Here is a 25930-nt window from a genome sequence, read left to right as displayed (position 1 = left end):
ATTTCCTGTTGTGTGACTGAACTCAGTGTTCCGTGTCCCCCTCCCCCCCCCCCCCCCTGTCAGCTGTAACTCACCCGGGGGCACCAGGTCGACCCGACACGGCTCCAGTTGTCGACCCAGCGAGTTGGTGGCTCGACACAGCAGTCGGCCATAGTCGGTCTCCGCCGTGGGCGTCCACTGTAACACGCTGCTGTGACCTGTACCGGGGGGAAGTTCACGGGTTCAAATCCGGGTACGGCCACACTGTGTGAAGTTACATGTGTGGGCTGTTTGTTGTGAAGAACTGTTTTGCATACCTATGCAATATGAATATTACGTTTGAACATGGTTATCTTTGGTGCGTTCAAAGTGAACCTTGTGCATATGGTGGGCACTGGCGGATCTCCGTAGCTTCCAAAGTGGATGGAAACGATATTTTTCTTTTAATGAAAACATTTTACGAGGTAAAGTTTGCATTGAACTAACTCGCAACGAGTAAGCAAGCGAAATCCGAAAACTTTTATTTAGGGAAAGTTGTTTGAGGCATGACCGTTCCCGTAGCATCCAATGCTTCTTCCCTGGTCCACCGGTGGTCGAAGACAGTTATTAGCCTCGTGTTAATCATTGTGGACAACGTTGGACGTTGGAATCTCATTTGAAATTGTTTTAACGGACTTTCACTGGGTAGTGGGTAAAAGTTATTATTGGTCCCGGTACTCCGACTTGTATTGAAAAGTCTTCGATGGGGCACACATAGGTTTAAAACAGACAAAAATCAGGTAGCCATTTTTCGCAACACCCCAGTGAAAGTCCGTTAAAACAATTTCAAATAAGCATTTACCTGGGTATTAACTATTAACCCTCGCACGACCAGGCCATTTCTCATAACACGAACGACCAGGGGGGGGGGGTTGTTACGACCCCCCCCCCTGGCGTTTCGAAACGGAAGGTCGTAGAGCTTAGCGGAAAAAACCAACGGATTGCTCTCAACGAGATCTCGCGATTGGTGGTATATTTTTTGGTCCTAGCCCTAGCGAAAAAGTCCTATAGGACTGGCGAACTGTTCTATAGGACCAATAGGATTCCTATAGGAATTTGTCCTATAGGACACTCTTCTACAGGACTCCTATAGGATTTCTATAGGATATTGTCCTATAGGACAATTTCCTGTAGGACTTAATAGGACACCTGTAGGACACTTTCCTATAGGACACTGTCCTATAAGAGTGCTATAGGAATCCTATATGGCAGTTTCCTATTGGAGACTCTCCTATAGGAGTGCTGTAGGACTCTTATATGACAGTTACCTACCTTTAGGATGCTGCCCTATTGATAGGAGTGTTATAAGACTCATATATGATACTTTCCTATAAACACCCATCTGACAATGTCCCAAAGGATTCTAAAGGTAATCCTATAGGATATGCCTATTGGACACTTTCCTATAGGAGTCCTACAGGACACTGACTATCATATATGATTCCCATAGGACTCCTTTCGCAAGCGTAACTTGTAGCATAAGGGTGGGTCTTCGCGCCAGATATACATGTGTGTGAAGCATGGGATCGTTGGAAATAAAAACGACGGATGATCACTGAGATTTTTGTTTGTGTGCGTATGTTGTAGTTTGCATGTGCGTGCCCGCTATATACACTATTTCACGCTCCTGCGTGGCGCCGTTCCGGCGCAAAACACCCAGATGTGGATGACACTTTTCGTTTGTTACAGACGGACCGACAACTTCTCTTTTATAATATGTACACTATTCTGTATTCTGTATTTGGTACAACCGTCAACAGAACATGACCAATTAATGACGCGGAGTCATATGCGTAAATAGGTATCATCAGGTCAACTCATGCATACATGCTAAAGGTAGCTACAGCAGCTTAAAAAATTAGGAGGGTACATAGGTACCTACCCAGGACAAGATTTGTGCCCACTCCACGACTCCATCACTGCGTACACCAAATGCCATTTCAGTCGAGAACACCTAGATCTCGCATCTCGGAGACGCGCTCTAATACTAAATGGTTGAAGTAATAAGATTACATTTTCAGGCTATTGACAGGTTGGACCATTTATGCAGTCACTGTCGTTAAGAGCTATGTTATCATTCCTTTACCGTAACATAGTAACCACTAGTCCTGGTGGCGCAGTTAGTTAGGGCGCTGGTCTGCTATGCGGAGGGTCCTGGGTTCGACTCCCGAGTATGACCGGACCGCTGTTATTTACGTTACCTGTAGGATTCCTATAGGACTCCTATATAAAATTCCTATAGGACACCGAAAAATACTATAGGACAGCCACTACGTTCTATAGGATGCCTAAAGGACTATGTAAAGGTCCTATAGGATTCCAATCACAAGTCCTATCGAACAACACGTCCTATAGGAATCCTATAGGTATCCTATAGGTATCCTATAGGTATCCTATAGGTATCCTATAGGTATCCTATAGGTATCCTATAGGTATCCTATAGGTATCCTATAGGTATCCTATAGGCATCCTATAGGCATCCTATAGGAATCCTATAGGATTCCTATTGATAAGTACTACACAATTTCTATAGGACTGTCCTATAGGACTCAATAGGACTTTTTTGCTAGGGAGGTCAACATTTGACCTACTTATGACCGGTCAAAGGTCAAATTTTCCGAAAAAAATCAAACTTTTTCAACTTTGCGCAACGATTGCGGCAAAACGGTGTGAGATATTAACTTCAAACCTTCAACAACGTATTCCCCACTCAATTCTGCATCATATATGGTGTTTTTGGTGGATTTACCCTATAAAAGTAAGAGGCCTATTGCTGATGAGTGATATGGTGTCACATCACCCTCCGGTGTTTGTCCCCTTTGTCCCTCCCGCCTGACATGACCCGGCCATTTTGTTTATTTCAAAAGTTAGTCAATAGATGTCCCAACATGTCTGGAAAGTTCTATTAGCATACATGCACTACTCCACATGCAATCGTAAAAAAGCTGGGGGCGCATTTATCAGACACTCACTTCTCAGAAATGGCGGCGTACGCTGTACCACATATGACGTCATAACTCCGTGACCTGACCTGACCCGGTCAAGTTTCTTGCACCACACGATGGCCAATACTTGCCCTAACATGCATGGGAAGTTTCATGACGATCCATCAAACAATGTGTATAGCATCAATCAGCAGAAAACCTCGGGACTCGGTACACACTTCGTGAAAATCCGGCCGGAGGCTGTACCTCTTATGACGTCATAACTCCGTGACCTGACCTGACCCGGTCAATTTTCTTGCACCACACGATAGCCAATGCTTGCCCCAACATGCATGGGAAGTTTCATCATGATCCATCAAACAATGTGGGTATCACCGGCAGAAAACCTAGGGATTCGGCGCACACGTTTGGTAACTGTCGGCCGGAGGCTATACCTCTTATGACGTCATAACTCCGTGACCTGACATGACCCGATCAATTTTTTTCGGCAAAAGATGCGCAAAGGTTGCCCCAGAGGGTATTGAAAATTTCAGCCCGCTACGACAAGCCGTTTAGCGTGCACTTCGAAAAAACCTCAGGGGGGGGGGTTGATACAACCCCCCCTAGGCGTTCTAGGGTTAAGACATGACTCTTCAGTTGTAATCTCATTCAGCATTTTAACATATATTCCTGAATAGAATGTATTTCAGTCTTATCTGCAGGTAATGATGTTGCAATGGTGCAAGAATTACGCTTTTCCTTCTTGCCAGAAATAGTTTCGCTATTGCTTTGCTCCAGTTGTTTTAATTTCCTAATTTTGCGGATCACTGAGTTATGGGAGAGATCTTTGACCTTGATCGATGGACATCGTTCCAACTTAATAAAGTTTCTGGCTGCTGTTACCCTCACCTGATTTTATAGGAAATGCACAAAACGCGGTTAAATCGCTACTGCCAGACTAGCTTAGTTTTTTACCAAAGCTAGTGTCAACTCACCTTATCATCACCTCATCAAGGTGCTGTGTGACCCCACCTTTGTCGGAGTGCGCTGACCGAAGGAGGGTGCGCGTTGGGCCTCCGTCAGCCGGCTGCAGCTCCCAGTGGAACTGAGAGGGACGCGGCTGGGCGCGTACCCTGCAGCTGACGAATGTGACGCGGGAGGGCGCCGCGAACTGCCGCAGTACCGCCGCGGACCGGCAGACCGGAGCGTCTGTGGATATGTGGCGACAGCGGGTCAACTGCTGAGTTATTTTGTGTATGCGTGTGTCAGGGAGGGGGTGGACAACAGCTCTTCGATTGGGTCATAATTTTGTATTTTATGTAACAGGCATCATTCACTGTAACTTCAACTGCTCATCTTGTTTACTCGTAACGTCATCACTTTACTCACACTTTAGCTCGAGGTTCACAGTGTTGCTGAGCCCTGCCCCCAGCGTGTTGTTGGCGAAACAGGCGTACCGTCCCGTGTCGTGTGGAGTGAGGTTCTTGATGATGAGAAGCTGCGGTCCGGCCACAATGCGATCGCTGGACACCAGCTGCCTGTCCTGAGTGGGGAGGATAGGTCAGCCTCCGGTCCGATAGGGTCACGACCATTTACCAGGCCCCTGAGCATGTGCGAACAATCTTAGCTACTCTGCTTAGGCAGTACATATAGTTACGAGCGAGCGAGCGCAGCGAGCGAAGCGAGTCTTTTCAATATAACGGAAAAATCTCAGTATGAGCGGCCCGGCCCTGCCCGGCCTGTGACGCTTTTGAGAGGCTTATATCTCAGCAACCGCTAGGCCGATTGGCCTGCGGTCTTTTTTGCTGGGTAGCCCCATCCCTTCTACCCCGTAATTGACTACTTTTGATACATCTCAGTGACCGTCGTGGCACGTGCCACGTGAAAAGTCAAGGGTATTCAAGCTGTTTTTCAAAAGTAGTGATTTTAAGAGGCCCATGGCCATATCTCAGCAACCGCTTGGGCGATTGTCTTGCGGTAATTTTTGTGGGATCAAGCTGCATCCCTTCTACCAAAGGTCGGATACTCTTGATCTACGTGAGTGACCCCCACTGCGCGTGCAAAATGCAAAAAGAAGAGGTGCCAAATTTGTTCCCATTTCAATAACTCGGTAATTACTGGGGCGATTTCGTTGAAACTTAACATACAGGTAGGCACCCACCAGGCAATGCATTCCCATGTGTTGCGGTTAGGGTGCTACTGCACGTGCGCACGTGCAGGGGGCGCTCCCAGATCTCGAGAACGGCTGGGCCGATCATCGCTCAAATTTGGTACACGGTTGGGGACTAGTTAGTAGGGTGCCGTGCAAAAGTCAGTTTGGACCCCGTTTGCACGTGTGCACGTGCAGAATGCCGCTTCCAGATCTCAGGAACGGCTAGGCCGATTGCGCTCAAATTTGGCACACCGCTAGCGACCGGTTAGAAGGGTGCTTTGCACAAGCCTGTTGGAATTACCCTCTCGCCCTTCCGCACGTGCAGGGCTCACTATCTGGCTCGCTCGTTCATCGCCCAAAAGGCGTTTTACTGGTGATAAATAGATAAGAAACATTGTGAACAGAATTTGAATAAGTCGAGACAGTCTGCTTCTGGAGTTTTCCGTATTCATACATAGTGGTTCGACGTCCCAGACAGAGACACAACAGTCAGAAATGTGTTGAGGAAGCTGACATAAATAATCAGCTCTGAGTCGCGTCGTGTCGCTCCCGGCTCCGTGGGACCCCTAATAATAACATCAGAGTGAAGCAGCTTCAAACGCCTCGTCACGATGACTACACGGAACTCTGTAATCACCACAAAGGTGTCATTTCGGTTTGATTAAAACAAAATCGCGGCCGGGTCAGTCGGTTCTCTTTGAAAGTGTAAAGGTCCAGGTGACCGCACTATGTGGCAGCCTCGCTTTGATGGCTGCTGTAGGAGAGGACGCACTCGGTGCGTTAAATAAGCCTCGCTCGGTCACGCTTTGTTTCGGAGGCTCTCCAAAAGTCACGTTGTACGTCAGTCCTTAGTGCTAGTACATCACAGGCCCGTCTCGGGTTAACTGGGTAACAGGCACGCAAGTGCATATTAGATGTATCGCATTACGTGCTACATCGCATGCCTCCATCGCTTACGACCATCAGGAAGTGGAAACCGGGAACCTCGAGTCTGTTTTATTATAGAAACTATGGCCCATCCGCATGCTGTAGGTACTTCTTTGCAGATGTATAGAAACATACCAATGGCATATAATGGTAAGTGACAACACCGAACCGCAGCCTGCTTTTATCTTTTAGCTACTTCGTCCAAAAATAGTGACATGCTGGTGATGTTTCCTTTGAGGTCGTTTAGTGTGTGTGCTTGATGCTGCATGCATATTAACCCTCGCCCGCACATGCCATTTTCCCATCCTAGAACGCACATGGGGGGGGGGGTTGCCACCCCCCCCCCGCGCCATTTCATTCCTGTTGGAGATAGAGCTTAGCGGTAAAGACCAAAAAGATTCTTTGGGAAGAGACGAATCCAATGATGCCCAGTTTCACCTTCTCAGGTCAGTCATTGACCTTCCAGGTCAGGTCAAACTAAAAAATGTTGCTGTTTTGGGTCACCGTTGGATATCAAGTGCGCTGCTTATCATATACCGATGACGATGCCGTTTTCTGGTGCCAGCCCACCTAGAACCTCTTTGTCACTCTACCCGACCAGGTTTTTGCTGCTGAGGTCATTTCAGGTCAAGCTAGGTCAAGGTCAATTATATGTGTTTGTATGTCTGTGTGTGTCTGTGTGTATACTGATGTGTGCACCGATTGTTTATGTGTTTATATTTCATGAAATCATGATCTGAGAAGCTTTTACCAAAAATGCAGTCAAAAAACTTCACAAAAAGTAATTTCCGCTTGCCTAAAACGCAATTATCTTAGATGACCTAGGTTGACCTTGACCTTGACCTTGACATCTGTACGTCGTCGAGCAACATGTTCCATGATAGGTTGGAGGTAAGACTGGCAAAAAAAGGCCGAAATCAAGGTGTCAAAAGCTCACAAGGCCCATAGCCAACGCAAGATGTTGAGAATTGGCCATTTGGGTCATGACATGACCTGAAAAACAAGGTCATATCTCCAAAACCAAAAAACACAGAAACTTGAAATTTTCAGTGGACATCAAGAAAGGATAGAGGAGCAGCTATACGAAAAATCAGCCTTCTAGCTCTAAAAATGTTGAGTGCAGAGCAGAAAGACTACCTGGGGGGGGGGGTGGCAACCACCCCCCCCCCCATGTGCGGGCGAGGGTTAACCCTCGCCCGCACATGCCATTTTCCCATCCTAGAACGCACATGGGGGGTGGTTGCCCCCCCCCCCCCGCGCCATTTCGTTCCTGTTGGAGATAGAGCTTAGCGGTAAGGACCAAAAAGATTCTTTGGGAAAAGACAAATCCAATGATATCCAGTTTTACCTTCTCAGGTCAGTCATTGACCTTCCAGGTCAGGTCAAACTAAAAAATGTTGCTGTTTTGGGTCACCGTTGGATATCAAGTGCGCTGCTTATCATATACCGATGACGACGCCGTTTTCTGGTGCCAAGCCAGCTAGAACCTCTTTGTCACTCTACCCGACCAGGTTTTTCCTGCTGAGGTCATTTCAGGTCAAGTTAAGTCAAGGTCAATTATATGTGTTTGTATGTCTGTGTGTGTCTGTGTGTATACTGATGTGTGCACCGATTGTTTATGTGTCCATATTACATGAAATCATGAGCTGAGAAGCTTTTACCAAAAATGTAGTCAAAAAACTTCACAAAAAGTAATTTCCGCTTGCCTAAAACGCAATTATCTTAGATGACCTAGGTTGACCTTGACCTTGACCTTGACATCTGAACATCGTCGAACAACATGTTCCATGATAGGTGGGAGGTAAGACTGGCAAAAAAGGCCGAAATCAAGGTGTCAAAAGCTCACAAGGCCCATAGCCAACGCAAGATGTTGAGAATTGGCCATTTGGGTCATGACATGACCTGAAAAACAAGGTCATATCTCCGAAACCAAAAACCACAGAAACTTGAAATTTTCAGTGGACATCAAGAAAGGATAGAGGAGCACACAGACACACACAGACATACAAACACATATAATTGACCTTGACCTAACTTGACCTGAAATGACCTCAGCAGGAAAAACCTGGTCGGGTAGAGTGACAAAGAGGTTCTAGCTGGCTTGGCACCAGAAAACGGCGTCGTCATCGGTATATGATAAGCAGCGCACTTGAAAAATCAGCTTTCTAGCTCTAAAAGTGTTGAGTGCAGAGCAGAAAGACTACCTGGGGGGGTGGGGGTGGTGGCAACCACCCCCCCCCCATGTGCGGCACCAGAAAACGGCGTCGTCATCGGTATATGATAAGCAGCGCACTTGAAAAATCAGCTTTCTAGCTCTAAAAGTGTTGAGTGCAGAGCAGAAAGACTACCTGGGGGGGTGGGGGTGGTGGCAACCACCCCCCCCCCCCATGTGCGGGCGAGGGTTAATGAATTAATTAATGAAAAGCTGTGTCCAAACGCTATGCTGTAGCAACAACAAAAAGTCATTGTCGGGTATAATTAAGTCCCTACATCTTCACCCACACCTGTGGGATATTGTGCATCTTGTGGAATTTGTATAGTAATCACGAGAAGATTTCCCGGTGGAAATAATATCGAGTTGTTTATCTCCCCGTTCCAGGAACTCACGTTATGAAGCCAGAAGGTAAACTGTGCTGAAGGTTGAGCTCCAACGAAGCAGGAAAAGTGGGCGTCTTCGCCTTCCACTAGCTCGGACGAGGGCCCCGAGAGAATCGCCTTTGGAGCGTCTGAAACAGGGTTGTATACGACTCAATCAATAGCAATCAATTCAATCACGACAAATTTGGGAAACCAATCAAATCAATCAAGTCAGAGTAGTTTTCGGGAATTGATTCAATCGACTCAAACGCGACAATGAAAGGAATCAATCAACTCAATCAAACGACTCAAACCAAGACATACATTAGGTTTTTTTTGCCCCACCAACTTGGAAAAGTGTCCATAGCAGTCTGGTGTACCTACCTACCTACCTACCTACCCTACCTACAGGAGAAGCATAAAAATATTGTCATTTAAAATTATGAATTGCCATGCCATTCAAAGTTTCTATGTAATAAGGAAGGATACCTAGTGATGGACAGGTGGATCATGATATTGAGGTTCAATGGGTAGAATTGGAGCAGAAGTTTCATTTAATGGGTGCAAAATAACCCAGTAGTTGACTCGCCCCTTAACCCAAATCACCACCTTTCACCTAAAAGTTGTCAATTTAATTTTGGCTATATTCCAACTCCATTTACACTAAATATCAGATATTGCAGTTGAAAGTTGACTGCTCGGATTTTGGCAGTGTTCGTGATTTGGCCATTTACCCTACACCATGTCTATTTTAATGGATAATATGCATCAATAACATATTAACCATAGGGAAATAGAAATAAATATCTTACCTGCATCAGCATCATGCATGTGACGGTTTCGGTTAGACAGAGACTGACGGGCAGCCTGAAAAATCTTTCCACACAATGTGCATTTGAGACGTGGGATGTTGTCAGATTGGGAAGGAAGAGATTTGAAGTATTTAGCGGTCCACGACTCTGGGCGTGGCATGTCAATGTTAGGTACCTATGTGAAGAATTCAAAACATTTTATTGCAATACAATTTGAAACTGTTAGGACTGGGGGATAGGGATGAGGATTAAAAATATATTTAAAGGAAATGGAGAGGACATGGACTCTAGAACCACAGGAAAGTTAAGGACAAAGGAAGTAGGAACAAGGAAAATTAAAACGCGAAAACGGCACGGTGCGACTGCAAAACAATGAAGACGTTTTGCCAATAAGTATGCTAAGCTTTTATAAATCCTTATTCTACGTCTTTTGATATTTTGGTAAGATGACGTCATTGATTATCATGTAGTATGGTAGATCATCATAAAATAAATCGGTTGTACAACACCAATTTCGTTTTAATTATTATTTCATTTGAAATAAAACCACTTAATAATATTCGGTAAAATATTTTAAGGAAAATGTAATATATTAAATATGTTATGCTTAGGCTCTCAGGAGAAAAGGATCAACAAACGTTCTGCTGCAAATTAAACAATGCAGCAAATTAGCTATTAATTAGGTACGCAAACGTAATTAGCGAGACGAAAACGGCGCTTTTGTTTCAGTTATTTTTGTAGGGGTTTCAAATATTTATAGAGTTCAGTGGGTTGTTTCTGAGGAGACGTGGAGATGTGAATTATTAATTAATCACACTTTATTAGTATATAGGGCCTTGCACTTTATCATCTGGATTAAAAAAAAAACGTTTCCTGCTGAGTGCAGAAAGGTAGGTAGGTGCATCGCCAGGTTCTATCACCAGGATTGGAGCAGTTATTGCAGTTGAAAGTCAAAGTGGGCTGTTCATGTTTAGGCCCTGTTCTTTATTTGGCCATCTACCCCATATTGCTGTTGTGATGACAAGCAGTTTTCAGTGTAGTTTTGTGATCTTTGATGTCATCAATTGGTGTCATTATTTTTCGTCAACTAAAACTTATTTGAACTTTCCATTCAATCGACTCAATCATACGAGTCACTCTAATTTTCGGGAATCAAATCAGTCAACCAGTCGCTAAAGTCAAACGAGTCAGTCAACCAGTCATCTCGAAAAGTCAATCGACTCAATCCAATCAACTCAAAATACGCGTTGAAACAAATCAATCAATTCAATCGACTTGATTGGTATACAACCCTGGTCTGAAATGGGATATGGCGTCAGTTTTACATTGCGGGTGACTTATCCCGCGCCCCGCTTGGGGGGGGGCAGAATCTGCCCCCCCTCCCGTTTTTCGCCAATAACTTCTAAACGCGTTACGCCAGCGACGTCAAACTTTCAGTACCTTATCATACATCAATTTGACACGTTCCCTGAAAATTTGAGCGAAATCCGTCGGAAAATTTTTGAGAAATTGACGTTTTAGTGACGTCATGTTCGCCATTTTCGCCTAAAAAACGGCAAAATTTCAAACGCCGCTAACATCTTCATTTTTAAAGGAATCAAGACGTAACAAAAAAGGTTATACGTGATTCTACTTTGTCTATCAAATGGCTATCTCGGTTTTTGAAAATTTTGGTTTTTGGCCCAATTTTTTTCAAAAAACTGACTTTTTTGGGAAAATAATTATAAAATCCAAAATTTTAAGTGTATCGAAAAAAACGGAATATATGTCAGAGAAGTGGTCAATGTGCATCTACATACCAATTTTTAGAAGAATCGGTTCAAAAATGTGGGAGTTATTCAAAATTGTATGACGTCACGACACACAAAATTTTTGAAAAATGATTTTTTTGGAAGTTCTGGACCTCGTACGGAAACAAAAATAGCACCATTCGATTCGCCGTGAAAAACTGCATCAGATAGACACCTTTTTAGGCCTTAACAACCAACTTCAAAATTTGACTACACTTGACCTGACCTTGACCTGACCTCGACCTGAAATTCATCCAGAGGTGGTCCATATCTTTTAGTGAGTGTGCCTATTGAATTCTATGAGTAAAATGACCCATAAAACATGTGTCGCACATGTCCTTTTCTATATTTTGTTTTTGGTGACCTGACCTGACCTGACCTGACCTGACCTTGACCTTTGAATGACATTGTATGCAACGAATATCGTCTTGGTAGTCTAAGAACACGTTTTGGGCAATCAGTCTCAGTCCATTCTTCGGCAACTACGGTGCAAGGCCGATACTGTAGAAACTTGCATTTTGTACCCTTGACCTGACCTTGACCTGACCTCTGACCTACTTAAGCAAAAAAAATTGGGCTCTGAAGATCCGCCTTGTTGAGAGCTTTCGATTGCCGTTTTCCCCGTCTTTCTACGACCATCGGTTCGGAAGTTAGACAGGGGGGGGGGGCAGAATCTGCCCTCCCCCCCCCCCCCCAGCAGGGCGCGTATGGCTGAATAGCCCAGCGGGGCGCGGGTTATCACATTGAGTTCTATGTTAAGGTGCACAACTGGCACAACTGACAACTGCTTTCCGAGTCTGACTTACATTTTCTTTTAACCCGCCATTACCGGGGAGGGGGGGGGGACTGCGATTGAGAGGGGGGCTCTACAGAACCCCCTCCCGTTTTTCGGCAATATCTTCTAAACCATTTGGCGAATTAACACGAAACATGCAGTACCTTCAGCGGCATCAATTTGACACCTTGTGGTAAAATTTCAATTTTCTGGCTACCATAGTTTGGCCGAAAATTACGTCCAAGTGACGTCATGTCGGCCGATTTTTATGCAAAATATTGAATTACGGCAAACGCTCTCAAGAGCTCAGTTTAAGAGCTAGATCCAATTTCTTTGCATGAGTGGACTACAAATACACGTAGCTATCAAACTGCTATCTCGATTTTTCGAAATTTAGGAAATTTTGACCGACATCCTTTTGCCAACCACGCGCTGTGATTTATGAAAGCACACTCACACTGCACGCCAATTGTGGAGTTCGCTCGCCGTTCCTGGCCGCTGACGGGGTTCGTCACCGAACACGTCACCTGACGTCCATCATCGTCCGGTGACGTCACCCTCGTCAGCTGATGTGACGTCTTCTCGGGGAGGTGATGTGACGTCAGCGTAGTTGACTGAAATATCCGTGATTTGTTTGTTGGCAGGGGGGATTTGCTGTTACTATGGCCCACCGACAGCGGATCAGTGCGCTCAGGAACTACGAGCCCTTCAACAATACCTACGATAAAAAGGGAACATGGGGATATTGTCTAATATAGAAGAGTTTTCTGACATTTCGCATTAATTATTACGGGTGTTCTTGCATGTAGTTTGTGAAGAGAAGGATAAAATCACGAAATATAGTCATTTTGCTTATGAACCTAAGCAGGTAGGTATTAGATATTTCCCTAAAAAATCAAACTGAATAAATGAAAGTCTTCTGTGTATTATTTTCTAAGTCACTGCCATCTCATCCATTAGAAAACGCCTGGCTATTTAAATATAAAAATATGTTTCTGCCCACCTGGTGCTCATCTGCGACGAATGTCGCACCCCAGAGCCACGTGACTTTGTACCCCGGCCGTCCGGGGAGCACGTGACAGGCACACGTGACCTCACTGCCGGCGGCGACGGCGTCCGGCTCACAGCGCAGCGTCACAGAGTCGGGTCCGTCTGCGGCGCGGGGGCGGAGAGAGAGAGAGAGAGAGAGAGAGAGAGAGAGAGAGAGAGAGAGAGAGAGAGAGAGAGAGAGAGAGAGAGGGAGGGAGGGAGGGAGGGAGGAAGAGAGAGTGAGAGAGAGAGAGAGAGAGAGAGAGAGAGAGGGAGAGAGGGAGGGAGAGTGGGGGTTTATTGACACGTGAGTCAAGCAATGAATACCTACCTATTTGTATTGTTTGGTATGCTTGACAACGGTATCCGTCAGACAGGTCCAGTCTGGCAATAGGTCTGGTATGTCAGAAGCAAAGTCTGGTATTTATTTCTAGAAAATCACAGTGTAAATTTAAGACTTGTTTCTGGAACGATAGGAATGCGCGATTACCTTCAACCGATATAAAAAGCTATTGAAATTAAATAGTGATCATATATAAATCACGTTCTATCAGGTGACCTACTATGTAGTATATTAGCAGCAGCATTACATAGCTAACTAGCAGTAGTAACGGCGACATTTTGACTCCTCTAAACCGTCAGAATGCCACTTGCAGTTGGCAGCACTCACAGGAAACTCGGAGTGACACCTCGGCGCTGACACTCTCCCCCACTGCAGTTCCCGCTCTGCACACCAGGGCGGCGCTGTGGTCGCTCCTAGTGACGTTGTAGTCGAGTTTCTGCTCAGACGGGTTGTCCCTGCTCGTTTCCGATGAAAGAAGCTGGTCCTTCTCTCCCGGTCGGCGTATCAGCCAGGCGATCTTCCAGGTCTGGCCTCCTCCTGTCGCAATGACAGAAGCGACCTTCTTTGAACAGTTGTATTTTATAATCTTGCATATAAGCAGTAAGCACTCTATCTATTTTCACATCTATTGTCATATCAGCTAAACCGTTAACAAAAAAAAAAAAAAAATGAATAGGTGAGTATCAGTGCATGCTATTATCAGGCACATGTCTACCCTCAATAAAAGGCAGCAGCGAACTGCAACTGTAGTGCAAAATATCATTTCCAAAGTCCCAGTCTCTTCAAGTCAGATTCGCGTTGTCTTTATCTCACCATTTGCCAGCTGACAAATAAGTCGAGCTGTTTCGTATTCCACTGTGGACATTTCTCCTGTGGGGTCGAGCTCGTCATGATACTGTCCAAGAATCTTCAGAGACGGGACAGCCGGTGCTTCTGTGAATAATCGCACCAACTCATCGGGTTTCAAGAAGTCTGGATGAAGTTAGCTGAACATCAGTTAAAGTGAAGCAGTTATTGTTGCCGGCGCGTAACTATCCCTGATTCCGTCGTAAAGTAAAAGTTTGTCACACATGCGGCAAACTTTTCCAGGGAATCGTGTCCAACCTTGGTTCAAACTCTTTCACAGAAAATTGTTTTTAACTTAATAGCGAATGCTTTGTTAACCCTCGCCGGCACAGGGTGGCGAGCAACTCCCCCCCCCCCCGCCTAAGGTTTTTCGCAAGTAACCCACGTAAAAAGTGGCCGATCGCGTCAACATTTTCAGTACCCTCGTGTTGATCAATTTTACACCTACCCTAAAAATTTCATGACCCTGAGCTTTGATCTGTGACCTACTTTTCGAAACCATGTTTGGCCGGAATCGCGATTCGGCGTATGTCGGCTTACATTAGCCGCGAGTTTGCAGTCTTTTCGTAACTTCAAGCGTTCAAACATGTGATTTGATGTTGCTACCATGCATTAGGGTGTATGTCATGGTCATTGACCTTTAATGATCTCGGTTCACTTTTTCGAGTTTTTTATGTTTCCAGGCTAGTTTTGGGAGCTAAATTCGAATTTCGCAACCATTTGAACATTTACGAAGTAGTTTTGGTGCTTTCGTAGCATGCTACGAAGCTGTCAGAGGCAGTTAACACGTACTACGAATATCCGGCAGGACCCCTACTGGTTGACCTGACCTGACCTGTCCCGACCTGGCCTAAATGCATAAAGACATCATCTGTGATCAAAACTTCATGATATTCGTGATCAGCATCTCGGAAAACCCTAAAGCAGCCGCACTTTACGACGTTTTAACAGGTCCCGATTTTCCCGACTTTTGGGTCATTGACCTGACGCACTGAAAACAATTTCACCCGAAGCTGGCGAATTAAGCGTTGCTCTGCGGGTGGTATATGTGTATTAACTCGCCATGTCCAGATTCTAGCTAGAGGGTAAGCAGACTTGCCTGCCTTATTACTCGTAAATATGCACTGCACCCACAGTCTGCAGTAAGGTAGCTACCCAGCACCGGATATTGTCCCCGCGTGTGTCGAGTCATTGACACAGCCCTCACTGAAAGAGTTGGAACTACTCGAGGTATCGTAAACGCGTATCCGTGGATGGCGAACCTTTACATAACCTGCCCTGAAGGAATTGGATCTACTGTTACAACTAGATGGCGTTGTCTCATACAGTTTTGAATTACAACAATTTTTTAACTTTTTTTTTGAACCAATGATATATTGGCACATTGTTTGGCGGTTTCCAAGTGTGGGCGTGTAAAGTCCGTGCCGAGCTCCTTGCTGTATTGGGTCCAGCTGCAGACTGCCACGCGGCCGGCCGACCGGCCGCCGCGCCAGGCCACACAAAACCGCCCGAGGCACATGCGCCGCGACACGCAGGGACGGACACCGCGCAGGGACGGACACAGGGACGGCCGATAAGGGAGGCGCAGCGGCGCACTCAGGCCACAGGTGGGGGAGGCGTGAACCATAGTTCACTACACTGCCCCCTCACAAAACACAAGTAATATGAACAGAGCTAGGAACCAAAAAACTTAGTCTGCTTTCTCACTCTAGTTCCGCGACGAACACCACCACCCTCGCCCAACACACGAGACTGTACACCTGCACCAGCCTCCACTCCGAGCCCCGAACGCAGTGGGGTTTCCGTCCGTGCACCAGCGTCGCCGGCGACACACGCGGGCTCGAGCTCTGATGCCTCAGGTCGGGGCTCCGACGGAGCAGGCGCCGAAGACGATGGCGATGCTGCTGGAGCGCTAGGCGCCGCTCCAGGTGTGCTGAACGGCGGCAGCGACGCGTCCAAGCCAGACTCCCCCGGACGAGACGGCTGCAGCGCCGCCGTCGGATTCCGAGATGGCTGCCCTCCTTCCGCAGGAATGTCACCGGGCTCCGAAGTCAGCGCAGAACGTCCTGCAAACAGTTCGCCGTCAGACCTATGCCGAAGCTGATCGATATGTCGTCTCCACAGCCTACCATCTTCAGTCTCCACAGCGTAAGACACAGGTCCATCCACTCCGACGACAACACCAGCAACCCACTTCGAGCCAACACCATAGTTCCTTGCAAACACCAGGTCAGCCACATCCAGTCTCCTGCCAGTGCTCACCTTAGCATCGTGGTTTTCCTTTTGGATCACCTGTTGTTTCTTCACCTCAGTTCGCAGGTCCGGGTGCAGAAGGTCCAGGCGACTTCGGAGGACACGCCCCACCATCAGCTCTGAGGGGGCTACGGAAGTTGTGCTGTGCGGGGTGATACGCTGGCAAAGCAACCATCGTGATAGCGTAGTCTCCCAGTCACTGTTCGACCTCTGCAACGCTAGTTTGACATCTTGTACAGCACGTTCAGCTAGTCCATTCCCCTGACTATGGCGAGGTTCTATGGTCTTATGATGAATGCCGTTCTGGCGCACGAACTCCTCAAAATCTGCTGACGTGAACGATGTAGCGTTATCAGTTACGATTACGTCCGGTAGCCCCCACCTTGAAAACATCTGTTTCAGTTTGGCTATAGTCGTCTGGGAGCAGACACTGGTGCAACACTCTGCCTCCACCCACTTGGAATAAGCATCCACCACGATCAGGACGTACCTTCCCTTCTTCGGCTCAGCGAAGTCCACGTGGATCCTCGACCATGCCCGCTCAGGCCACGGCCACATGCAGATTGGAGAACGTCCCGGTGCAGGTCGGCTTTCCTGGCAGGCTTGACAGGAGTTCACGATGTGCTCAATATGCTGATCCAGTTGAGGCCACCAGACACAGCCTCTCGCCAGAGCCTTCATGCGGCGGATGCCAGGGTGCGCCACATGCAGCTCCTTCAAGACTGCTTCATGTGCCCTGCTGGGAATGACGACACGGTGACCCCACATCAGCACTCCACGACAAACAGACAACTCCAGACGCTTCGAGGCAAAAGGTGACAGGTCTGCATCTGTAACCTGCGGCCAGCCACCCCTCTGGACAAGACGCATTACCCGAGACAGCACCGGGTCACGAGACGTCAGGAGGGCTACCTTCCTGGCGTCAAACAGCTGTTGATCATCGACCAGGAGCACCAGATCCTCCTGCGAAGAGTTCGAGTCAGGCAGAGGACAGCGGCTGAGGGCATCAGCATTGCCCATCTCTTCAGTCCGCCGGTACTGAATCTCGTATCGGTACGTCGAGAGCTTCAACGCCCACCTCCGGATTCTGGAAGACGCCATCTCAGGTAGGTCAGCATGTTCACCGAACAACATCACCAGAGGTTTATGGTCGGTGACCAGCGAGAACATGTTACCGGCCAGGTACGCGTGAAACTTGGTAACCCCGAAAACGATTGCCAGTGCTTCCCTCTCGATCTGAGAATATTTGCGTTCACATGGGGACAGACTTCTAGAAACGAATCCCACTGGCTTCTCAGTCCCATCAGCTTCCCTCTGAGCCAAAACGGCACCGATTCCCACAGAGGAGGCATCACACACTAGGACTTGCCGTTTGTTGATGTCGAAGTGACCCAACACGGAGCCAGACGAGAGGACGTCACGAGCCCACTGGAAGCTGGCAGCCTGCTCTGCACCCCAGCGCCATGCCACGTCCTTCTGCAGGAGGAGATGAAGTGGCGCCAGCTTCTGACTGCGGTCTGGAATATATCTGGAATAATACGTCAGAATTCCCAGGAACGACTTCAGCTGCTTAACGTTCTTCGGTTCTGGCGCTGACTGTATGGCTCGCACCTTGGCTGGTGTCGGCCTGATGCCATCCTTGTCAACGATGTGACCCAAGTACTCGACACTGGGCACCAAGAATCTACACTTGGCTGGTCTCACCTTCAACCCGGCTCTCTTCAGTCTTCCGAGGACGTCGTCCAGCGTCTTCAGATGCTCCTCCGTCGTTCTGCTGGAGATCAGGATGTCGTCCAGGTAAGCCACCACACCAGGTAAGTCACGAAGCACCTGCTCAATCTCCCTCTGGAACAGACTGACCGCCGAATTGAGCCCAAAAGGCAGACGAGAGTAACGCATCAACCCCTTCGGCGTGTTCACCGTCAGTACATCGCGCGAGTCTTCATGCACAATGACCTGGTTATACGCCTGTGCTAGATCCAGCGTAGTGAAGACTCGTCCCCCAGCAAGCTGCGCGAAAATATCCTGCGCGCGCGGAAGCGGATATGTGTCACACTTCACAGCCTTATTTGCAGTCAGCTTTAAGTAAGCACATACTCTGACAGTGCCATCCTTTTTCAAGACAGGAACTAGCGGAGCGGCCCACCTGCTGTGCGTTACCTGTTCAAGTACACCAGACTCTACGTCCTTTTGCAGCTGCTTCTCCACCTTTTCCTTGTAGGCGTATGGCAGGGAACGAGCTCTGAAAAACTTGGGCTGCACACTTCGGTCAATGTTCAGGCGGAGCTTCACATCCTTCAACTCCCCCAGACCTGGTTCAAACACTTCCGCATACTTCCTTCTCAACGCCGCTACTGACACATTCTCAACAGCACACACTTCCTTCCAGTCTAACTTGACAGCTTTCAACCAGTCCCGTCCCAATAGGCTGGTCCTATTTCCTTGTACCACAACAACCTTGAGGTTAGCATGCTTCTGGCCCTTGTAAGTTACTGCAGTTCTGAATTCCCCCAGGACTGAAATCACATCTCCTGTGTACGTTCTCAACCTGAGAGCGCTGGGTTTCAACCTGGGACGTATCCGTAGAGATTTGTATGTGTCCTCTCCTATCAGAGTGTTACCCGAGCCGGTGTCTATCTCCATGTCTACTTGCGTTCGCTGAAAGTAAACAGAACAGCGAAGTGGCGGAGAACTCACCTGGAGGACGCTTGCAGATTGTGGGCTGTCGCTGCTGGTAGCCGCCACCTGCTGGACGTTCCCGGCGTCTTCATCGGGCCAATTGTCCCAGTCCTCGGTGTCTGAAGCGCTGACGGCGTTCGTCACCTGCCGACGACCCCTGCCGCGGCCGGCTGGGGGCCTGCCTCGACCTGCTCCTGTGCGGCGGGGCTTTGGACAGGCCTTGGACACGTGTCCAAGTCCGTGACAGTTGTAGCATTTGGAGTTACGGAAGCGACAAACATCAGCGCTGTGATTGTCTCCAGTACACCGCCAACACTGCGGATGGGCCTGCTGCTCCCTACGAGAACCTGCACTCACTGCCTGTACAGGCTCGGCCCTCTCACCGTTATGAGACATGAGGTGGGCGTCCTTGGTCGACGTCTCCAGAGCCAGGCAGATTCTCACGGCGTTGCTGAAGTCCAGGCTCTTCTCCGAGAGAAGACGCCGCTGCATCCTCTCGTCTCCGACTCCAATCACCAGCTGCTCCAACAACCTGTCCTCCAGAGTGTCCTCAAAGCAGCAATGTTCAGACGCTTTCCTGAGAGCAGCAACATAGTCAGCTACAGCCTGACCCGGACGGCGATTACATGTTCCGAACTTGAAACGACTGACCAGTACGGACGGTTTGGGATCCTGATGCTCCTTAATCTTTTCAAGCAAATCCTTGAAACTGACTTCACCGGGCTTCCTAGGCGACACAAGACTGCGTACAAGTGAGTAGGTCTGTTTGCCACATACCGTGAGAAATGTCGCTCTTTTCCTGCTGTCCGATGTGATGCCGTTACTCTCCAAGAAGAACTGCAGACGCTCCTCCCACTCCGTCCACGAACCTGAAGTTGGCTCAAACGGCTCCAGTTGCAGGTGCCCCGCTGCTGCAGTGCCGTCTTCGTTCGACATCTTCAGCTCTTCACTCCACCATCAGCCGGGCCTGAAGTTCACCTCGTCGCCAGTGTAAAGTCCGTGCCGAGCTCCTTGCTGTATTGGGTCCAGCTGCAGACTGCCACGCGGCCGGCCGACCGGCCGCCGCGCCAGGCCACACAAAACCGCCCGAGGCACATGCGCCGCGACACGCAGGGACGGACACCGCGCAGGGACGGACACAGGGACGGCCGATAAGGGAGGCGCAGCGGCGCACTCAGGCCACAGGTGGGGGAGGCGTGAACCATAGTTCACTACAGGGCGAAAGTACAATTGTTAGGGTGCACGTTTAAAACCTCTGCAATATTCATCACGGGACGATTGGCAACGCTTTTTCTTCCGAAACTACCTAGTGAAACCATTTAGATTCTTATATAGGTCACGAAAGCAGCGGCGACACATCTTCTTGATTTCGGGCGGTCTGCATGACTGCCGGTGACTGAGTCATGTCGAAATTTCTATGGGAATTCGATTTGACCTTTCCCACCGATGTGAAACTTTCTCACCGATGTTTTCTAGGTGTGAGATCGCTATAAAATAGATATTTTCCCGCAAATATGGTCAAGCGTGGGAGTTTTTTTGGCCCTCGTGACTTGGTCGGCGAAGGGTAGGCGTGGAGGGTAACCCCATCTCCTAGGGGTTTGTGGGGCGCTGCTGCCAGGTAGGCGTCGATGAATACCTTTCGATGGAGGGGTCGCGAGCCACTGGTGCGCGAATAGTCGTGGAGGGTTACTACTCTCCAGAGTGAATTGCAAAAGTGTTATGTCCTAAATTGACCCCTGGGAGGGTGGTTAAAAATGGTTGCGGATAAGGGTGCCCGCGAGACACCGGTTTACTCGCCAGTTTTGGGTGAAATTGTTTTCAGTGCGGGGAAGGACATCCAATGACCTAGGACTTTAAAATTGGGTATAATCGGCTTCTTCTCGTCACCACAGGCAGCACGCTCGTTTTTTCAGCAAAGCTCGATCAGGGGCCAAATGCGAGGGGGGTCGTTCCAACCCCTGTGCCGTCGAAAGACGCAAAATGGCGTGTGCCGGCGAGGGTTAAATACAAATTTCGAGTCACTCCAATAATCTTATACATGCCTCGATACCCAAACGTATTGTTTTACAGATTCTCAGGTAAACAGCCAATAATTTAACTGACTTCGAAAAGCTACACAGAATACAGACGTTATACCGTCAACCGTTGCATACCACAGTCCACACCTCCCGCAAGCGCCTCCCCCTCCCCTCCAAACCCACCGTGCACGGTCAGCTGGACCCAGCTGACCTCCGTCGGGTCATCCTCCGCGTCCACCCGACACCGGTACCGACCGCTGTGATCCGGGGTCACACGGGTCAGCCGAAGGTCAGGGTCTCCAGCGGCCAGTTCGCCAGGCCGTGACCGACCGCGACCGTCGAAACTGGCCAACGTAAAAGGTCCCACCGTCAGCTTTGATGTGCTAATGATCTGTTTCTGCGCTCCGGGCTGCACTGTCAGATGCCGCGAAATATTAATTCGATATTAACTACGCGCTTTAGGCAGCAATGTGTGATATGGCGGAACAATCAGATGCTCCAATCTTTCAACAACAATAACAACAACAAAAACAGAATGCACGCATCAATTTTTTAATCCTTTTCAATTCACATGCTGTCAAACGGCACTGAACCGTGCTGTTTGGCACTGCTTGTCGCACTCACCTGGTAATAGGATTGGTCTCATTTTCCCTGAACCAGAGCACGAGACGGATCCCACGCGGGTGCTGTATTTCCCGGAACTGCGGACACGGGATCCGGACATCTGTCCCCTCCTCTGCGTCAATGGTGTGCGGGAGGCCGCCGTCGAACGCGACCGCTGGGGACACAATGACGCAGGCACGTGGGTTGATGGGGCTTCACAGTCGGGAGTTTTATCAAAGAAATGAGACCGGCACATTCTGCTATTGAATGTGTGCCTGAGACCTGAATTATTCAGATGAGACTACTGTGATTAATTTAGTTAGAATGGTTCGTAATTCAAGGGAACTTGTTACGCGTAAATGGTTTTAAAGATACTCTGAGTCATCGTCCCCATATCTCACCATTTTATCTGTGAAATGGCTGCACTTTTAAATACGAGATGCGTTGAAGCGAAGCTATTTTGCGAGAAGCGATGCACCTTTCAACAGAGTGTGAATCTATCTACATAATCGACAGCGTTCAGTTAATCGTTTATGTTAACGCGCTTGACAACATCCTGCATAATCATCGCATAAAACAAGTTTATCGGCAAGGTGTCATTCGTTTAGCAGATCATTTTCTGCAGAGCCGTTGCTGACCGCCACCTCACTACACATGATATAGTCCTCACGGCATCGGATATATGGTGGTGTGGTGGTGCAAATGCGGAGATATCAATTTTCAGCAGCTGAACCATTGCATTGCCTCCATTGGGTGCTTAGAGGGTTGCACTGGGTTAGCAGCACATATGCACGTTTTGCTCGAAAGGTCTCGGTATAACTTAGGTCGATGTGCTAGGAATATTTCATGTGCCACCTACTAGTACTGACCTACCTTGTAGGCAAATCGCCGCGCTAATGAGGGCCACCAGCAGCGCGCCGCTCCCCATCGGCCCGTTCCAGATGAATGGGAGTCGGATCCCACGCGACTGCGAACTTCCGTGCGACGTCATATGGCATCAGCCGGCTGCTCCATCACACGGGGTGACGTCCGGACGGGCGGCGACCAATCACCCCTTCAGCGGCGGCCTGCCGGCCGGCAGTGCTCACTACCCGCGCTCAAAGGTCGGTCAGCGCGTCACTAATCATGAGAACGTTCGGTGATCACCAATCACTAGTTCCGCCTAATGATAGCCATGTCACCAACCACTCCACCGTTTTTCGAGCTGCTCTCAGTCCCGCACTCCGTCTGTCCCTCTCGGCCCTGCCGATCTGGTGAGACTCTGCTGCTTCACTCCACCAGGCAGTTCGCCCTCTGCCGAGCACCGCTCGCCCGCGCTCGCTCGGCGGTCCTTCTGCCTCCTCAGCGGCCCAAACACACGCCATGGGCCATGTCGGCACCCCAAACGGTCCTCGCAGATCGGCGCGCCAGCCGCGACCGGTGCCATTTCAACGGCCCTAATTGTCGAGCCTGCTAAACAAGCGTGGTGCGCGTCGAGCTCCGACCCAAACACGGCCGCGTCGGCGTCAAACAGTGACCTGAATGGCGTCACTGTCTCTGACGAGGACGACTCTCATTTGGTCCGGGGAGGAGAGGAGAGGAGGGTGCTCCACCGAGCTGAAATAGCAATCGCCACCTGTTCGGGCTGAATTATGCGTAATGCGATGCGAACTTATATAGCCCCAAGAATATGCAATCTGTGTGCTTTTAACTTGGACTTTTGTATGTACTTCTAAGTTGAATTTGCTGTTTAACTTTTTAGACTTTGACCCAAGTTCCAGGTTATGCAATTGTTTGGACTGGAGCAAAGCTCATAAGCGTATCATCTGAATAAACGTTGACAATTTCTTTCCAAAACAAACCCGACATCCATCCTTCACAACCTTATCGCTCATAAAACGTCTACATCGTCCACGATAGCGCACACCTCCATCAAGGACGATTCTCCGAGAAACGACAGCCATTTTACAGCCAATCCATTTGCGACGGGCTGCGTCGTGGCTGCCGTCCGCTGCTGCCGCCACCGCCCACCGCCGGACCGGCGACCGCGACTAGGACATATTGCCCGGACATTGCGCCCCTGTCGGCTGGCTGCGGGCCGGCGTGACCGGCCGAGATGCCCCGGGGCACTGCGGAGGCCGGGCACCGCCGGCGGCAGGCGTGCCATTTCCGGACAGCCATTTGTCGCCGTCTGTGTAACGGCTGCACAAGAATAGAGCGGCAGTCCCACGGGACTGGCCGGCTGGCCGCCGCCCCGTGCTGCAGTGACGGTCAGGGCTGAACGGGTGGGTCGCTCCGCCACGGATCGGCGTGCCGCGTGCCATCAGCCAGAGGCACCAGTGACTGCAGGAGTTGAGCGGCGGAGAGGAAGGTCCAGTCTATACGGCCCTGCTTCACATAGAGATCTTATATACATGTATATGTTACGGGTCATATGCTAACTTGGGCAGTATGCAAACTACCCGGGCAGTATGCATACTACCCAACAGCCCGGGCAGTATGCATACCGCCCGGGTAGTATGCATACTACCCGACCCCTTGGGCAGTATGCATACCGCCCGGGCAGTATGCATAGGTACCTCCCGGGTAGTATGAATACTACCCACATTTCTTCTCACGGGCAAGATGTTTACTCGGGCAGTATGTTGACCACACTTCGTGAGGCTTGTTAATGCAATAACTCGCGTATATATGTGAATGACAAATGTTTTAACCTTCCAGATTCCACCTAAACCGTACATACCTAATGGTCTTATAACCAGCACCATTGAGTTGGAAAGGAAAAAAAATTGTTCATAAAACATACATCGCACAACCCTAGTAGAGTTGGGTTCATGTGCTGACCCTTGGTGACCTGACCTGTGACCTGACCTGGTATTATCAGTGACATCCAATAGCAACATATGTACTAGGCAGCTTACACCCTACCGCTGATTTTCGACAAAATGCGCCTTGGCCTCTGCCCCCCCCCCCCCCCGATGCCATACGCGCCACCTCTCTCAGTGAGAGAGGGTCGCCATCCGAAATGTTTTCCAATCGGGAACAATTTAATGACAATGGGCGCCTCAGATGCCTTCGTTTGCTGAATTTGCCAAGGAACTGCGAGTGCAATTGTGTTCCGAAAGTGAGATGGCTTTTCAAAATTTACTTTGGTGAGTTTTCCTCAGAACTTGCAACGTCTTACATATAAATGATTTCATGCAGCACTAGGTATTGAAATTGTAATAACCAGGGCTGCGGAGTCGGAGTCGGAGTCGGAGTCGGAGTCGGAGTCGGTCGGAGTCGACAGTTTTACCCGGAGTCGGAGTCGGAAATGGAGTTGCCAAAATCTTACCGACTCCGACTCCCCAATCGGAGTTAGCGCTGCATGGCTCGATGTCATGCCCTACACCTGTTCGCTTGACAACACTACGCTCGTTGACCTTTCCAAATCAGATTTTGTTCAACAAAGGTCAATTCTTGTTTTGGACGAGCGTTTACGGCGAGAGCATACAGAAGACGGCGGATTCGCCAAAACCTACTTTTAATTCTGCATGTTATTTATAAAGTATATTTGCAATGCAAGGCCTTAGAACTCAAAAAGATCGTTTCAATTCAGGCAAAATAAAACAAATATCCACTTGGAACTTCATTTACCTATCATGATATGGATTTTGATAGAAACATCCGGAGTCGGAGCTGGAGTCGGAGTCGGAGTCGGAGTCGATTTTTGAAGCTGGGGTCGGAGTCTGAGTCGGAATCATCCGAAAATCCATCGACTCCACAGTCCTATAGTAATAACGCCCTCTACGGTCAAGGTGCCAAACCTAAGCCATCAAATGCTGACACTATATCGTCGTTTCTTTTCACTCAGTTCACGCTTCACAATGACGACTTGTAATTGTTGGCCACTGGTTATTCAACAATGGATTTGGGAAAAAGCAGCTTCAACACTTTATTCCAATCCTCATTCCATCCTACGATCGATCGATCATGTTTGACGGCAAAAAATTATTATCGGTTGATCTATTGTTATCTAGAGAGCCATTTATATTCTTAATGTGGACATTGATTACACAACTTAAAGTCGGAAAGCGGGCAGTATGCAAACTGCCCAAGCTTTTGGGCGGTATGCATACTGCCCAAGGGGTCGGGTAGTATGCATACTACCCGGGCGGTATGCATACTGCCCAGGCTGTTGGGTAGTATGCATACTGCCCGGGTAG

The 25930-nt window shown here is 48.7% G+C and overlaps 2 protein-coding genes across 3 annotated transcripts in view; both read right to left on the bottom strand.

Annotated features, from left to right (window-relative positions):
* Positions 1-23101, bottom strand: part of LOC122385286 (neural cell adhesion molecule 2-like) — a 30352-nt gene extending 7251 nt beyond the window's left edge. Inside the window, exons 1-11 of the mRNA XM_043373431.1 lie at positions 22620-23101; positions 21768-21921; positions 21327-21487; positions 14161-14280; positions 13675-13884; positions 12979-13127; positions 12433-12589; positions 8629-8747; positions 4332-4485; positions 3975-4151; positions 75-197 (exon numbers count right to left, since the gene is read on the bottom strand). Of these exons, the coding sequence (XP_043229366.1) occupies positions 75-197; positions 3975-4151; positions 4332-4485; positions 8629-8747; positions 12433-12589; positions 12979-13127; positions 13675-13884; positions 14161-14280; positions 21327-21487; positions 21768-21921; positions 22620-22737 (1642 nt within the window). The 5' untranslated portion in view covers positions 22738-23101. The remainder of the gene's footprint in view (positions 1-74; positions 198-3974; positions 4152-4331; positions 4486-8628; positions 8748-12432; positions 12590-12978; positions 13128-13674; positions 13885-14160; positions 14281-21326; positions 21488-21767; positions 21922-22619) is intronic.
* LOC122385287 lies at positions 17411-20332 on the bottom strand. Of its 2 annotated transcripts, none has more exons than XM_043373433.1 (2): positions 18151-20332; positions 17411-17974 (listed from the first exon to the last, which is right to left on the bottom strand). In XM_043373433.1, the coding sequence occupies exons 1-2, from the start codon at positions 20059-20061 to the stop codon at positions 17864-17866; spliced, it is 2022 nt and encodes a 673-aa protein (XP_043229368.1). In that variant the 5' UTR covers positions 20062-20332; the 3' UTR covers positions 17411-17863. The 2 variants fall into 2 exon arrangements, with proteins under 2 accessions (XP_043229368.1, XP_043229367.1); XM_043373432.1 differs by having other exon boundaries at positions 17411-17963.
* Positions 23102-25930: the final 2829 nt, after the last annotated feature.

Source organism: Amphibalanus amphitrite, unplaced genomic scaffold (genome assembly GCF_019059575.1).
Source record: "Amphibalanus amphitrite isolate SeventyFive unplaced genomic scaffold, NRLGWU_Aamphi_draft 000213F_arrow, whole genome shotgun sequence".
Lineage (NCBI taxonomy): Eukaryota > Metazoa > Arthropoda > Thecostraca > Balanomorpha > Balanidae > Amphibalanus > Amphibalanus amphitrite.
Note: the sequence above shows the minus strand (reverse complement) of the source record. Positions and strands in the feature narration are given on the sequence as shown.